Raw genomic sequence first — 17,247 nt, 5'->3', positions numbered from 1 at the left:
TTTAAAATTAAAATTAAGATAAATTTTCAGAATCTTTTATTTAGGTTGCCTTGTTTGGAGGATGGAAAGCTGTTTTTAAGAAAGGAAAGCTAACAGGAGAAGAAAAAAGCAAACCAAGCAGCAGCTGTTTGCATTATCTTTTTTTAGCCTGGCTTTGTAGGTCACTACGCCTGACACACAGGCACAGTTTTTAAATGCCAGCCCACCTCCAGGCAGGCAGAGCCCAAGCAGAACCTGGCAGCTGCAGACACAGGCAATGAAAAGAGCACTGTTGATTTTAAAGGCATTCTGGTGCAAAAATACAGCTTTGTTGTGGATGTTCAAACTCAGAGACTGGTCCTCTGAAACAAATTTTGAGCACAGATTACTGGCAAGTGCTCCCCAGGCTCTGGCACCTCAAGCTTTATGGAACACATAACAGAAAACTAAAATACAAATGCCTCGACTCACCCACACCACTCACTCGGGAGCCACGAGAAAGGGCCTATTAATGGCTGTGATACAGAAAGCAACTTGAGCATCCATTTATTCTTCTGCCAAGAGATGTAGTCAGCAAAGCACTTTACAGCAAAGCAAAGCCAACTCAGAGGCACCCAGGAACCAACCCAAAATTTCTTGGGCAAACTCACTTCAAACTCCTTACCATACTGCCTTTATACAAACCCCTGACTATACAAAAACTGCATTGCCAAAAAAACTTTCTTTCACCAACACTAAAACACAGGCTAAAGAAGTTCTCTAGGCTTTGTTGGAGAGCATCTGCACATCTGTTAGCAGCAACAACACAGATGACAATTTCATAACCCTACTCCTCCATTCAAAAATATTATCATATGGTCCAATTTCCACAAGAGGGAGTACAGCTCTCGTACACACACCAGAACTTTTTTTTTTAAACTTATTTCTATGAAAAACTCAGACTTCTAAGGAAAGAATGCTGAAATAAGCAGCTTTACCAATCTGGTTTGTTTTTATTTTTTTACTAAAAACTTCCCTAATGATGCTATATGAAATTTTATTTCACTTGAGAAAACAGTATGCAAATACTAAAAATATAATACTACAAAAATAAATCTGCTATTTAGTGCTGCTCCTGACAGGAGAGAGGAGAAGACAGAAAAGAGAAGCAGAGGTTTTCATCAGTGCACAGTCATCACGTGCACTCTGTGTATGTTCTTCATGTGTAAAACCCACTGTTCTATAAACAAAAAGCCCTGTGGATTCAGCCAGCACAGAGCACAATTTTCTTCCTGAAAAGTTACTTCTGCTCTCTTCAATATCAACCATTTAATTTCTGAACCCATTTGTTTCCACCTTTGATTTCATGATCAGTGGTGTCATTTATAATCAGTTTACAAAAACCACTCAAGGGCTATATTGAATTACTCTAAAATAACTGATAGAGCTGATCCCTTCACAGAGCTGATTTTATCTTGTTTTCCCCATGGAAAGAGGTGACCAAAAAAAAAAAAAAAAATCAATCTTTCCTTGAAGTACAAGTAATCTGTATGTACAGAAACAGCACCTTTTACATATAAACAGAAGCAAACCATTTCATAGTGAGAACAAGTTACCTAAGACAAGTTATCCCAGCATATTGCATGACAGTATTTTCTACCATTCTTTACATTTCTGGTCCCATCAGTACAGTTTCATGAAGCAGACAGACACAGCCTACACCTGTCAAGTCTCTTCTACATCACCATGAAAACAGTGTGCCAACAGCTATGTGATCACACTAAGTTTCAGTATCTTTCTACCAGGTAGCATTTCCCTAATAATTTGTTAATGGTTTTCAAAGAATTAGCAAGGACTAGGTACTACAAAAACATATTTTCAAATCGTTATAAAAGGAATAAGCATGGCAACTAACAAAAAAAGTCTAACTAATAAAATACTATGCATGCTTCCTTAAGAAACCAGATGAGGAAATGCTCTGATCTTTTTATTCTGTTTGGCTACTTGGCCATCTCTGGCACACGACACCACACACTCCTCTGAAAATAATTCCACATGCTGACACATGCAACCAAAACAGCAGTTTCCAAAATAGTACCCTGCACATGCTCTCTCATGAATGCTTACACTGGACCATCCAGTCACAACTGCCAGTGCAGGCACCATCCACAAATAAAACTGCTGAGGTAACCCAGGAACACTCCTCTAAAAACACCCACACACAAAGGTATTTATGAAACTGAGTACAGTGAGCAGGTTTTGCAAGTCACTTGCTCTGTTTACTCCCAGACATTAAATTCTGGAAATATTAGTGCAAATGTATGTAAGGGCATAGTTATTTTCCTTGCTAGGAAAATGGAAGAGTCGTTCCTGGCAACTGCCAGCTTAGCACTCTCTTCCAAGGAGGGTCATGCACATGAAAAACACAGTCTCAAAGTTTCATAAAGCTAAAGCACCACCAATAACACATGGCTAGAAAGAAAGCTTCACTCTCCTTCCTCAGAGCCTCAGGGAAGAAGAGATGGCACCAGTGAAAGTCAGAGCCTACTGTGCAGAGGTTTTCCACCCAGTTCTAAAAAGGTTCCTTCCACAATCACTCTGATCTTTTCCACGGATTCCCTGACAGATTTCACATTTGGAAGAGACACTCCTTCAACACATGCAAGTTTCCCACCACTGCTATTGAATGGAAGAGATACCAAGGAAGCACTTGGGTAAGAAGAGATAAGAAACCACCACTCCCACTCCATGAGTTCACAAGAGAGCTTGAAACTGGCAAACCAAGTCAAATAACGTTTTTCACCCATACCAGTCTGGACTATGTCAGCCTAAAGAAAGTGGTCCAACAATTTTACTACAAGCATCCTAAAGCCAAAGATGACAGAGACAGGGCCAAAGAACAGCAAAACCCTTTCCAAAAATGAATCTGTGTAACAGATCACAATTTATTACTGTGATGATCAAATACTTCTTTTAAACATCTAGCATTCGTTATTTTAGTATTAGATCCTGAGAGAAAAACTCCTAAACTATTAACTTTAGCTGCACTTGCTATGCAAAAACACTACTTGCCATGCTATTTTCCTGACATGTTTGTAATACAAGTAATCAGCCAATAAAGGTGGCTTGGCTCCCAGCACATGACTGGCCAGCTCTGTAGAACAGCTTACCTCATCAATGATGTCAATCACATCCCCCAGCTTGAGTTCCAGCTCATCCTCATTCTGCGGGATGTACTCGAAGAGCACTTTGCACTGCCGCTTCTTGGACCCTGATTCAAGGGAAACAACAAAAGTAAGAACATTCATAAAGGAGAACTCATCTTTCCTACTCCTGAACTCTGCTCCTGAAGACCCAGAAACCAGCCCACAAAGATATGTAGCTTTTGATCCTGGTTTTGTGGTCCTGGTCCTCGTTTTGATCCTGGTTTTGCTTGGGTCACCTTAGGCTAGGGAGTCATAGTTTTGACAAACAAACACTATACCAATTACCAGCCTACTATAAAAAGCATGTTAACACAAGCAAGCCAGGTAAATCCCCACTACACTGATTTCTCAAGTTATTTCCCAACCAAAATCTTCGGGAATGGCGATCACTGCCAGCTAGCACCTACTTGGAAGAAAATGTGCAAGTTTGAGCCTCCAGTCCTTAAGTAATTCTGAAAGCAGGAACACCTTTGTTTATGCACCACACTGGGGAGCTTACAGACCTTCTGGCCTCTAACAAGAACCTTGCTAACCCCAGCGCTGAGGTAAAGCCAACATTTGCTGGGTTCATATTACAAAATCTGCTTTTCTGTGAATTAAAAAAAAATCCCTCCCTTTTCTCAGAGCCAGTACGGCATCTAGTAATTCAAACTGTCAATGAGCAGTCTTTGACAAAGGCAAGATTAAAATCAAGCGCAGTCTTTAGCTGTTTGCCCCGATATGGGGCAGAACTAAAGCTCTGCAGGCATTAAAAAGGCAAAATGACATCCTGAGAGGGGAGAGCATTGAAGTGGCTTCTGACAACCCCAAGCCCTGCAGCCACAGTGGTGTGAACCCACACTGCCTAATTACTCTGCACATATCCTGTCTGCACCCAGACAGTTTGTGCACTGCTCCTTCAAACATGAGGCCATGCCTTCAGACCTTTTTCCACAACAGAACAGCCAGCAGGCTTCTAAGACAATTATCTCGAGCTCTGACCCATGCATGCTCCCTATCCTCCTCAAAAACAATCTGCCACAGTTTAAATGAAAATATCAATCAAAAGCTTGAAGTGGTAAAGCCTAAGCTTACAGGAGCTGTGTGATTTCCATGCTCTCTTATACTTTGCACTTCTTCCACACTCAAGCTTCAGCAATTAAGATTAGCTGTGTAAAAACATTTCAAAATACAGATATTGCCTCCAAGCTTGATCCTTGTCTTTTTACAGCACTGTTCAAAGTCCAGAGCGAGGCATTTAGAAAACCACACCCAGCACCCTTAGTACAAAACAGGCCAAGCATCAGAGTAATATTCAGCATCTAAAATTTCAGAGAGGGCTCACCAAATCAAGAATTTTCTACATGCTGGTATATGATCTATGCAAGAAATAGATAAACCAGAAATATGAAGCTTTATGGGTTATTTCTAGTAACACATAATTGCCACATAATACACCCTGCTTATACCTCCACTGGAATGCATGCATGAGCCCAGAGGGATTGCTCAGTTAAGAGTAATTGCAATAAATGGTTCAATGGCCTTTACTGGCTCCTGTAGTGCTTTCAAGGCTTCTGCTTTGTAGGAGACTAACTGATACAAAAAAAGGCAAATTAAAAATTCACTGCCATTTGGTATAAATCTAATCTCAGTGTTCCTTTTCATAGTGTAATTATATCTAAATGGGAGTGGGGGTGAAACCCATGGATGCATTTCACTTCCAGAAACCCCCCTGTCCTCTGAGGTCTGTTTCCAGTGACACAGTTTAGGAAGTACTGCCTCCCGCCTTTGAAAATCCCTAGAATAACCTAGGAAGGGAACTGATCCTCTCAGAGAACAGCATTCCAGCTTCACGTGCTGCTGCAGGACTGCTGGGCTGGCAGCCTGCAGGCAAATCTGTCCCTTTCCAAAACAACTTGTCTGGCTTCAGGTTTTGTTTGTTTTGTATAGGGTAAACCAAATTCAGCTCTTTGTTGCCATCTCTTAACACACCGTCTGTATTTTCCTTCTGCTGAACAAAGGCAGGCATCTTAACTGATAGGAATTCTGCCTGCAGCTTACCACCCACCTGACACAGAAACACCATTCTGAATTTGGGGAGAGCTGCATGAAAGAAACTTGACTGTTTTTAACACTGCAAACCTCATTTCAGCAAATGAAAAACCAGAAACACAAAGACAACTAAGCTCTGGAAAGCAAGTGACTGCCCAGGCACAGAGCAAAGAGGATCTGCAGGAGCTGTTTAAACAGCCTTCCAGGAAAAAGGGAACAGCAAGTGAAATGGAAATGCTGATGGTCACTGCACCAGGTAGACACTATGTGCCTAAAGGGAACTGCTTGAAGAACAACTTCTCCAGAAGGATGAGAATAGCCAGAGCCCCGCAGAGTTTGAGACCAAGCTGTACCTTCTACCCTGGCCACAGCCACCAGCATGAGAATGTGACACACAAAATACAGGAACATGCCAGGGTTAGGGTGACCAGAACTGTAGCTGGCAGCTGAACTGGTATCAGATCCTGTTCACAGAATTCTACAGTATCTCCAGTTGGGAAGACCCACAAGGATCACATTGATCACCTTCGAGAGCCTGGCTGTATTTACCTAGGAACAGCATTAGTCTTTCAGGAAGGGTTTTTCCAAAGTCTGCTGTGTAAACATCTGACAGGCACCTACATGCTGTTGCCAACATGTACACACAGATCAGAATCACTAAAAAGTCATTTAAACCCTTAGTTTCCTGGAACAAAGTCTCAACAAATTTGTAAAGGTGGTGGTCCCATTTCAGGGTTCTAAAAGACAACTAGTGGCTTTTCTTTTACAGGCAAAACCTCGAAGCATAAACACGCCAGAACCAGTAAATTCTGAATTCTTTTTTAAAAAGCAAGTTTAAATTACAAATGCCTTCAAAACCTTGTAGGACAGGGCAAGCCACAGTAATTTAAAGCAATATCTTATAAGAGATTGGTATGCACAAATACAAATCACAAACCCATTCACTAGATGTAGATAAAGGCAAGTTTTCTGCTCTAGGCTTTAGTCACCTTGATCTAAAGTCTGGCATTATAACACAGAAATCACAGACACAGAAGCACCAGTGCTACACTCCTGGCCATTCTGAGGGTTACTGTTACAACAAAAGGGAAACTACTACTTTTTTTTCAACATCACCAACTGCCCCTTACTTCACAAGATAAACAAATTTATCAGAAGAAATCTGAACTACACAGTGTTTCCTTGTCCAAGCCTTGAATTCGTAGCAAAACTTAGGTTTTCTTCATGTCTCAACTTTTCTTTTAAAATGACCACAAGAAAATTTTTGATTATCATGAACAGGCATGCAGCTCTCCATTCAGGTACCTGGTAATACAAACAGAGTTCACATGAAGTTACAGAGCTCTCTGACATCTGGAATGAGTCTAAACCCTGTTCACAGGAAAATTCACCCCTAATACTGGTGTTAAAAGCTGCATTTAAGCTTTCTACCTATACATACAGGAGCAAAATTTGTCTTTGGGTCAGTTTTTCCTCATATGTTTCTATTTTTCCACATAACCTTAAAACAAAGTCATGCATTAAATAATTCATGTTTATTTTAAAAAATTGCACATCAGCAGCATGAGCAATTGAAGGAATTGGAAATACCACATACTCTTCTTGAAGCCTTTGGACGGGGGATGAGGCTGAAATCCTCCTGCTGGAAGCCCATAGCTGCTCATACGCTGCACAAGGCTGGCTACATTGCCAGATTTCTCCCTCCTGAGTGGCACAGCATCATCCTTGGGCTCTACATCCTTCTTAACTTCCTGAAACAAGAGATTTAAAACACTCAAAGGCCACTTTAATCACCCAAGAGGTCAGGGGTTTTAAACAGGTGCTCCATTGACTAACACATTTCAGGTACTTACCATCTGGGGTATAATGACACACTCAAAAATCATCCTACAACTACACATAGCCAAGGCTGTAATAAACTTTACCTTTCCATGCAGTTGTGTTAGTAAACAGGCAATGTGCTGAGAAAAATCAGAAACAAGGGCAGCATTTTAGCCACCTACCCTAAATCTCAGAAAAGGAGCTTTGAGCCCAGAAGTCTCATGTTACAACTTTTATGTAACAGCTTGTATTTGAAAACATTTTTAAAAATATAAATACTACTTCCACGACAGACCATAGGGTAAAAAAAAAAAAAAAATTAGACATACAATAAAATAATATATATATAAAAAAATTTTGTACATAAAATTGTATTAGGTGATAATCTCTGCCCCAGAAAGCTCCAAGGTGTTTACAGATGAGAGATACAATTGCACTGCTGAAAGATGTGAGTATAAAAGCAAGAGAGCTCCAAGAAACAGAGTGGGAGCAAGTGATGGGAAAGATCTATGAGGAAAATAACAGATATCATTTTTCTGGTTAATGTCTCCCGTTGTCCTAATCTTTCTAAATTAGAATGTTAGCACTGAAATTGGTTGTGCCAAACAAGACTGAGAAGCCAATAAACAAGAAAGCACCAGTTCTTGACAAAAAGGCCAAGCAGCAACAATCACTCTACTGCATCAGCTCATTAAATGGGAGACCAGATATTCTGAAAGAAGGAAACCATCACTTTGCACGAGAGCAAACCCATTAAGATGGATCAATGGCCCATCTATTGCAGAACACAGCTTCCAGCAGCCAAAATCCCAGATGCTCTTTAGAGCTCCTGCAGCTCAGATCCTCCCACATTCCCAGAACTCCCGTGATGATTCCATCAGGGAGATGGATCACCTCCTCTCCTTCCTGTGCCTGGAGCTGGAGCTAATTCCCTTCTGCACCCACAGTCCTGTCTGCCTCCACAGCATCCTTGGGGATGCAAACACTCCTAAGTACTCGCAGCTTTTGTGATCCACTTCAGGACAGTTCTTGTATCCACCATCAGTAGCCACTGGTTAACAACTCCATGAGTTATTGCAGCTGTAGCTGCAATAAAATATTTATTACTTGAAAACAGAATTGGCAAGGCATATATATATATATACTTACTGATGTCATGTGAACTCTTGAACATGAGCTTCAAGAAAATAAAGCTCATACATTGATAAAATGCCAGAAGTATGAGAAACATATTCCCCAGGACCTGTCTGTCTGGTGCTTTTTGGACCATTAAAGCCCAGCTTTCTTACTTGCAGCTGTCCAGCTGGAAAATTCAGCAGGTCTGAACACCCACTGATGCTTTCAAACGCACTATGAACCCCAAGTTCAACAGACCAAAGCATCTTCCTATTTCTCAAAAGAAACAGAGCAAGACTTCAGACAGCAGGCTTTTTCCTCCCACTCATCTACATTCCATAAAAAAGGCTTTTTAGAAAACATTTGAGTAGTTCCTGCTGTTACTCTCCTTCCTGCACAGTGACTTCTGCCCTGGAGATCTGAGCTCTGCTGAGATCCATCCCATCTCCCAAGTTCAAGAAAAACCCAAAACAAAAAACCACAAACCCCTCTTGAATAGCACAGTGTCTTATCTACCTCCCATTTGAGTAGACACTTCACATTTCAAAGATTTCGTCATTCTCAGGCCTACAGCTGTTTTCTGGCCTGTTACTTACAAGTCTGATAAAACCATAAGCAATTAAATTTGGCTGCAGCTGAGAAGTTTGTCACCTCTAAAACTCCTTTCTAGCTGCCTTGCTGACAAGGCCATTCTGCTCATCTAAAAAACATACTGGTACTTGAAAATCTGCCTAGAGTGCTTCTGCCTGCCCCTGGACTTTTAAAGTGGTTTTTTTTTTTTTTGCAATGCAATTTATACAGGGCCTAAAATCTCCAAGCTGCTCCAGGAACCAGTACTTCCCCAGGTTTCTCAATTTTAACACTTTCCAGTGAGGAGTCAGCTCCAGGCTCCTTCCCCAGGTCTGCACTTTGCACAAGACTTCAGAAGCAGCCGCTTCAATTGCTTTGTAAAAAGCACAGAGATGCAAAACCAAAGTGGGGAAGCCCCACACAGGCAGTTTGGTCAAAAACATGACTATTCTTCCTCTTTTTTTTTTTTTTTAAATAGAGTTATTAGAAGAAAAAAGAGTAAAAACCAACACACACACCACTTCCAAATGCTAGAAAATGCTGTGAGATAAGCACCACCTTAATCAGTAATTTGAATTAAACAGACAGTATGCTTTTAAGTCTAGCATCCAACAAAATAAAATAATGGATAGGTTATAAATAATAGGAAATTATTTCAGACAAAAGCAGTGCCCACTACAAAAGACCAAAGACCCAAAACCAAAAAGAGGAACAGCTGAACGACTTTCTTGCCAGACATGAAGTTGTGACAGGTAGAAAATACTGTTGGTCTAACACAAGAGAATGGCAGATTTTAGCTGGAAGTACATTGGAATTACATTAAAAAATAGGCTCTAAAGTAATTCTGTGTATAGTCATTACATGCAGGAAATCTTGCTGCCCGATTCAAAAGCTGAGGAGTTACTGATGAAGAATTTCCTCAGCAGACATCAAGAAGATCAGACACTGGCAGAGTCCAGTAGCAACAGTAGGTATTCTCTGTACCCTCCTACCACAGCAGGATAGCAAAGCTGAGAACACCTCAATACACAGTGAAGAGAAATCATCCTAATCCTAGACACACAAAAGCAAAGAGGATGCAAGGAGAACTTCATGGTGACTGTGATAGAAACAGGAGCAGAGAGACTGCAGATCCATCAGATTTACAATGAGCAGATGTGGGTGTGGGACTGGTACCAGCCAGGTTTGAATCAGAGCTGACAGTGATGTTTTACTCTGTGTGTGAGAAAGCAGCACTACAGCATCACACGGACCTGCTTTGCAACAAGGAGAGAAAAAACCACACGAGAGAGTTTTGCCACAGCAGCCAGGCATAAATCTGGTCTTGACAAAGAACTACAGAAGGCAATAGAACTACAGTAAGCAATGCCTAAATGGGCCAGCAACTGCTTTTTTCATATTCAACCCTCTACCCTTTGTAACATTCATGTAAAGCAAGAACTATTTTTTTTGGTTTTGTTGTTAAAGAAGAACTGCAACATTAATTATCCTTTCTTGAGGCATTATAAACCATATAAAAATTAAACCAAACTGAAACATACTCAGGAATCCCTGGTCTCCACACTTGCATATGGCCACTACACCACAACCCTGCAGTTCACATCAGTCTTCTCATAGCAGGGAAGTGTTCCAAGATTCATTTTCAAAAGCAAACATCAGGATCCTCTGACACACACATCCATCACCCCTGCCAGCACCTTCATCCTGGGCATCATCCTTATCACTCCTTTCACCAAGGAAGTAATTTCTACACAAAGACAAATTGGATATCTCAAAACTGACAGCTATTGATACAAACAGTAATTTGTGCCCCATTAATAACATTAATAAGAGTTTGCAATTCTTATATCTCTTCCTAACAGCTCACTTGCACTTCAGTGGCTAGAAAATGACACTGCCCACAGGCCTTACCTCTGAGGTACCACTACATCCAACCTGAACACAGCCAAGACCCTTGTCCATGGGTTTCACAAGACAGTTTTCTTTATTTTTGGTGGGTTTTAAGTCAGCCTCATATATCCAAATTATTAGACAGAATCAGTGTTGTGACAATACCAATAAAAAGCTCCAGGACACTTCATCTTGCTCTGAGGTGAGGCCACTGCCAGCTGCCAGCCAGCAAAATCAAAATGAAAATCTGACATTAACTGCAGCTGGAAATTTCAATATTTTTGTTCTGCCAGTCCATTGCAGTTCAAGGCTTGTCAGTGTTTCCATGAGCAGCACAGATTTTATGAATTTATGACTTGGCAGTAAAAGGTCAATGCAGACTGTCTCTTGGCATAAAACACTCCACTGGGAAGAAAACACTCACTTGTTCTGTTGGGAACTACAGCAGTAGTCATAAAGATTTGAAGTTTTCATAATCTCCTCTAAATGTGTATTTCACAACACTTACAAACTCACTGCAGCCTGATAGGCAAAAAACAAGTATATAAATTTAACTAGCAAAAAAAAAAAAGTGGTTTTTGCTTTAATTGCATCTGTCACAGTTAATTAATCGCTCAAGGAAATGTTATATTTACAAATAAAAATCTCAGAATCTTTTAAGCGCAGCAATGTGTGATGCAGGAGTTATTCTTTATAGGCAGACAAAAATGCAACACATGTAAGTGCAGGCACAGCTTCATGCTGCTGTTCAAATCAGGGTGCTCCTGACCTACTTCTGAGGGCAGCAGCAGCAGCCTCCCCTCCCTCAGCCCACCCATGGCTCCGCGGGGACAGCTGGATCCTCCCCGCTCCCCTCGCCAGAAGCCAAGAGCGCTCAGATCAGCCAGGCAGTGGAGATGCAAAAAGCAGGTCAGAGCGTCTGAAAGGCCAGGAGTTAAAAATATAAAGTCTGTTCCTGAATTACAGGGCACAGAGAAGTTCATTATCCAGCAAATCTAAATCCTTAGCTAGATTCTTCAAGCATAAATATTAAGGCTTCAGCTGCCATCTCCTTCTATATATGCCATTACACAAACAATCATCTTTAGACTTCTTACATTAATTCCACTGTAACATTGGTTTGTGCAAAAATGATGTGCATTACTCTTAGTGGCTGAGTACATTTTAAAGCAAGATCTCAAGCAGCAGATAATGGTCTCAATCTCTAAAGAGGCTGAGATAAAGAATACACAAAGATAAATGTCTGAGCCTACACATACAATTATCTCGTCTCTTTTCTTCCCATCAGAACAGCAATAAAGAACCCATGGATTGGCAAATTAAGTCCATGACTCATATTTTACTGAGTAGAAAATAAGAAACTCAGAATTGAACCTGTCATTTTAGGGGAGAGGGAAGAATTGGAAACAGGCAATAGTTCTGTTTATACAAGTTCACAGCCTGCAAAATCCCATTCCTGAAAAAAACCACACAAAAATGTGACTGTATATAAATACATACAACGATCTGTACAGCTGCCTACAGAGGAGACTCTGTCATCCATAACCTGTTCAAGAGCAATGAAACCTCAGTTCTGGAGCACAAAAATCTTCACATAATTAATTATTTAGGCACCACGTTTGCAGTTTTAGTAACAGCAACAGACAGGCAGGCACATGGCAGCCTCAACAGTTCCAGTCACTTAAATCATAGGTATCTCACATACTTTCATTTTGCATCCTTGATGCAGGTGCCCAGAGGCAAAATATTTAATAAAGGTAACGAAAGAAGGATGAGTAATGTGCAGCTGTTCCTATCCATCTCATTACTTTACATGAACTAAAGGGAAACATCAAGAAAATCCATGGACCAAAATGGCTGAGAAGCTGCTGAGCTCCTTCCCTGGAACATGCAGGAGATCAGAGCAGGTTCCACCTCCCAAGAGAAGAGCTTGGCTGGGAGAGGTCAGAGGCTGCCCCTGACTCTCCAGAAGATTAAACATTACTCTTGAAAATAGAAACAACTCACCTAAAGATGAAATCAGCTACCATGTGAAGAACAGATAAAATGGATAACCTTTGTTTTGCAACTTACCTCCTGGAGAGTGTAACGTGTGTCATGGGTTGATTTTTGGGGTCTTAATTTATGGTTGAAGTAGGGAATGTTTAACAGTGAATCGCTGGGTTTAAGTGCTGAACCAACATTGAGGCAGCATCAGCCCCTGCCTTTGCCTCTCCATAGTCTGGCTTGCTGCTTTCCACTAAACCACACCCACATCACGTAACACAGTTTAACAAGTTACCAACACTTTTACATGTGTTATAATCTATGCTAAATATAGATCTTTTAATCATACTGTCTCCTTGTGTGGGAGGAAAACAATCATCAATCAGGTAAAGTCCCACTGCTTTCTCACAATATGCAACATGTGGAGTAAGTGGGATCTCCTGGACATATAAAAAATTAACTGAATTACTGCAGATTTACAGACTAAAACCTGAGTCACTGAATAATTGTGATACTTAAAGGTCAAGAACAAAGAGCTGAACTTTCCTACATAAGGAACACTCTACAGAAGTAACGTAGAAGCAGACTTGAAGTTTCAGATTTTGATACAGATACATGCATATAGTTTTTATATATACAAATAATCCAATTTTGTCACAGAGAATTGGTTATGTATAAACTTTGCACAAAGCAAGAGTCAAAACAGATTCTGAAATGAAGTCTTGTTCATATTGGCAAAATACAAGACACCTTAAACAAAACACGAAAGCCCAGAAGCAGGAAAGCTTAGAGGTCAGCTCACCAGGTTTACCAACAGCAGAGCAAGGAACCCTAAACTAACAAGAATAACTAGAGGAAGCACAGGTCTTTACATCCATGTTTCCCAACCATTTAATTAAGAAAAAAACTAATTTTAAAATACTTTTGAAAATAATACCTTAGAATATTTTATGGTGTTGCCATGTTCATAGCCAGATAAAACCATTTTAAAATGCTGATTGCATTTCTTCTCTATTATATTTGTTTATATATATATATATGAAAATTTAATTCTATTTCTTGTAATTGTTTTATGGAATAACAGTTAATGTTCTGTCAACCACCAGCCACAAAATAGTGCTTCAGATCAATGAAAGCAAGAATCACACGTGGCAGAGAGCAAGACAGAGCTCCAGCTCCCACAGCACTTGTGTTTTATCAGCTTCCCCCACACAGGCATGCAGGAAGACATTTCTTCCCCTTCTCACAGTTAATTGCCTGGACTGCTGGCCCAGAGAAATGTGGGATACAGTAACCACTGCAGGTTTACTTTGATGTTTAACTCCCTCGCTCCTGCTCACCATCATCCTGTCTTTCTGCATCCACTCTGTCACACTCAGCTTTCTTCTTCCCTGCATCCTTTTTCCAAGGCACTCTCTCTTTGCACTCCTTGTAAAATCTTCAGCACTTCACTCATGGCCACAAGTTAAAACACTGACACATCTGCATCCCTTCACAAGTCTTGCCTAGGACACAAAATTAAATGCTTAAGAGATTGTCAGGTAAGGGCTAAAAATATAAATCTGGCGTCTCATGGAGATTAGAAAAGGTTTAAAGACTAAGCATTACCAGAGACTCATACATTAACTAACATTTTTAACTGAAAATGCATCTTGCTTTCTGCTCCTGTTTTGAAAGCATCTATATTACATGCTCATCACCATCGGTTTCTAAGAATTTAAGAATTCTTAAGAATTTTCTAAAAGCTTATTACACCAAGTCTAAAGCTAATGAATTCACATACATACAGCAAAATATATTTTTACAAAGTGAAGAGCATTGAAAAAGTTTGTTAAACCTACAATATATTTACCACAATAAACTTTCAGATCAGCTTCTAATATTGAATAAAGTCAGTGTTCAAAGAACACATACATTCAAAACTCAGTACTAAAAGTACTACAGTAGAGGAGAGCTAACTTCCCCCTCCAAAATGATGAGCCACCAAACAAAAAATTCACAATTGGTGCAAATGTTAAGAGATGACAGAGATGAGCTACCCTTGTGCAGGTTTAAGCTTCAAGTTCACATTTAGATTACTTCATTCCACCACCTTAAAAAAGCAAAAGGACAGATTTAATATTAACTGTGTTGAGTGTACACACACGTTGATTTAGGAGACATATGGCAAAGGACTACAATTACATGGCTGGAATGTGCAGCCAGAGCCTCCTGGGATGTAACAAACATTACAGCAAACAGCACCTGGATTTGGTCTGCCCTCTTTGGTCTAATTACATATGTTAATTCCAGAGTGCATATTTATAGCTGCATTTTAGACTTCTCTACACAGGGATAGTCCAAACTTACAAGTCAGGTTCCTGCACAAGCCCACTGAGATGCCAGTAGTGCTCTGTGCAGTTCACTCAGAGATGGTTGCAAACACCTTCTGATGGAGCACACCCTGTTTGAAGCCTCCAGGCAGGGAATGGTTGCCTTGCTCCTGTGCTTGGAGAGGAAGCTATAAAATTACACATGAATCAAGTGTAACAACTAAATAAGGACGGACAAAGGAGCAGACTGCTTCATGTCATTACAGAAATAAGGACATGTATTAACCTGCTGCTTCTTCCACACACACCATTACACTCAATCAGAGCAGCTCTGGGAGTACCCAGGAGCGTGCAGCTTCCACAGAGCAGCACCACAGGCTGATAGGGCATTTAGAAAAGCAAGAGGCACAGGTCAGGTATGATTAACAAACTTGGATAACTCAAATCAGAGGGAATAATTTGCACATTAAGCAGTATTCACACAGGTCATTAATCACGGTTTATCCTGCTGTCCTTCAGAATGGCACCTTAAGTTCCCTAAAGTTCCATACCAGTGCTGCCACTGAGTCAAAATTTAGAAGCTCTTTCCATTTCTCTCATGCTCTTGACATCATACTATCAATATATATTTTCCATCTTTGAAAAGATACTAAATATTACAAGAACCACCAGTGTTTTCCCCATTCTGTGTTCACATTCAGCCACTGAAGACTTCACAACACCACAGATTTTTACTCTTATAGTGAAACAATAGTGTGCAAATGCAAAGGGAAATCTTCTGAGGCGATTTTTTTTCAACATCTTAAAGCACAGGTGCTCACATTGAACAGGGAAAGGACCACATCATTTCAACAAATTTCCTGCAGTTAAATCATTCACTTTTGAGGAAAGCATCTGTGACATTTCAGATCTAACAGTCCATCAAGATAAATATTTCAAATAGTCAACTCACTTGCATGTTCTTTCTTTCCAAACAAGACACACTGCCTCAGAATACAAAATAATTCACACATCCCCAACCAACACCAACAAAGGAAATTCCTGTGTGGATGTGGTGACAGCTGAAAAGACAACCTGACACACAGGTGCCCACAAATGGCTGTGTGGGCACAGCACTGTCAGCAGCAGCAGCTCTACAGTGCTAAATCAAATACTCCTCCAGACTTCCCCTCCTCAGGCCAGACACAGTCACCTCACAGGGTCAAGACCCAACTACTCTGAACCCAAGCAGTCAGTCCAGTGACTCAACTGGAAAAGTCCCAGGAACAAGAATAAATCATGGTGAGCTCTGAAAGACAGTGAAAACGCTGACATATCAGTGCCATTGGTTATATCTGTCAATGTTTTCAGTTAATTTAATTTTCTTTACTACTGTTTTTAGAAACAATAGTTTCTCCATCATAAGCAAGACCCACCCAAGCCAATTACCAACATTCCAGTTGGAAAAAACACTGTTTCCTTGTTTATTCAGGCCAAAACAGCTGGATAGCAGAGACTTGTCTCTCACCCCACAAGCACAGGAATCATTATCACCATTCTCACAAACCCAGACATGTGCCAATGGATGGGATTAGCAGGTGCCCCTGATACAACACTCTCCTCCAGTGGCCCTATTTCTCCCCAAAGGCTGAATTAAAATCAGCAGGACCAATGGGTGGCACCATAGTATTGGCAACAGGTCTTAAAAGCACCAGCCTGAATGCTCAGCTTCACTCCTTGCCTGAAGACAAAGAGCCCAGCACTTTTCTCATATACTCAGCACTGAAACCGAAATTACTTCATATGGCTTTCAATCTTACATGTAATCTTTGTTTCTGGGAAACAAGAACTGCCAGCTTCGAACAAACATCACCTTCTTACCAGCAGGGCTGCCTACTCTGCCTGGGAAGCAGTGCTGCTCTGAGCACACAGTGTCACCTCCCTGCACAACCCACTGCTCGTGGTGACAGGTCCTTCAAGACAAAAATAAAGCAAAGGAAAAGGCTGAATAAACTGAAATGTAATTTGAACAACAAGAGTGATAAATTGCTGTATATCTTGTTTTCTTCAAGCCTTACCTGGATGCAAAGATTTTGGACAGAATACTTTAAGGAGCAGATGTCAACATTTTGGAAATAGGTGTTTTCTTTTATTCCTTAAATACATCCTACTTATTTCAAACTAAATGCATATGGCTTAGCCTATATACATTGCTTAAAAGTTTATTTATTAATCTGCTTTTTTAACTAATGTTACTACACTTTTAATTATGCCCAGATTAGAACTAACCTAGAAGAGTCTGTCTTGTCGGTGATCCCTCCCAACTCCACAATTCCTGTTTAAAGTTCTGAGCGAGGTCAATTTGCTATTTTTGAAAA

The 17,247-nt window shown here is 40.5% G+C and overlaps 1 protein-coding gene across 2 annotated transcripts in view; it reads right to left on the bottom strand.

Annotated features, from left to right (window-relative positions):
• CD2AP (CD2 associated protein) overlaps window positions 1–17,247 on the bottom strand; it is a 77,982-nt gene that overhangs the window by 32,594 nt on the left and 28,141 nt on the right. For both annotated transcript variants that reach the window (XM_063424099.1, XM_063424106.1), the window contains 2 exons: window positions 6,793–6,946; window positions 3,129–3,229 (listed from right to left, as the gene is read on the bottom strand). In XM_063424099.1, coding sequence (XP_063280169.1) covers window positions 3,129–3,229; window positions 6,793–6,946 — 255 coding nt within the window. The remainder of the gene's footprint in view (window positions 1–3,128; window positions 3,230–6,792; window positions 6,947–17,247) is intronic.

Source organism: Prinia subflava, chromosome 2 (assembly GCF_021018805.1).
Source record: "Prinia subflava isolate CZ2003 ecotype Zambia chromosome 2, Cam_Psub_1.2, whole genome shotgun sequence".
Classification (NCBI taxonomy): domain Eukaryota; kingdom Metazoa; phylum Chordata; class Aves; order Passeriformes; family Cisticolidae; genus Prinia; species Prinia subflava.
This window is presented reverse-complemented; position numbering and strand designations above follow the sequence as displayed.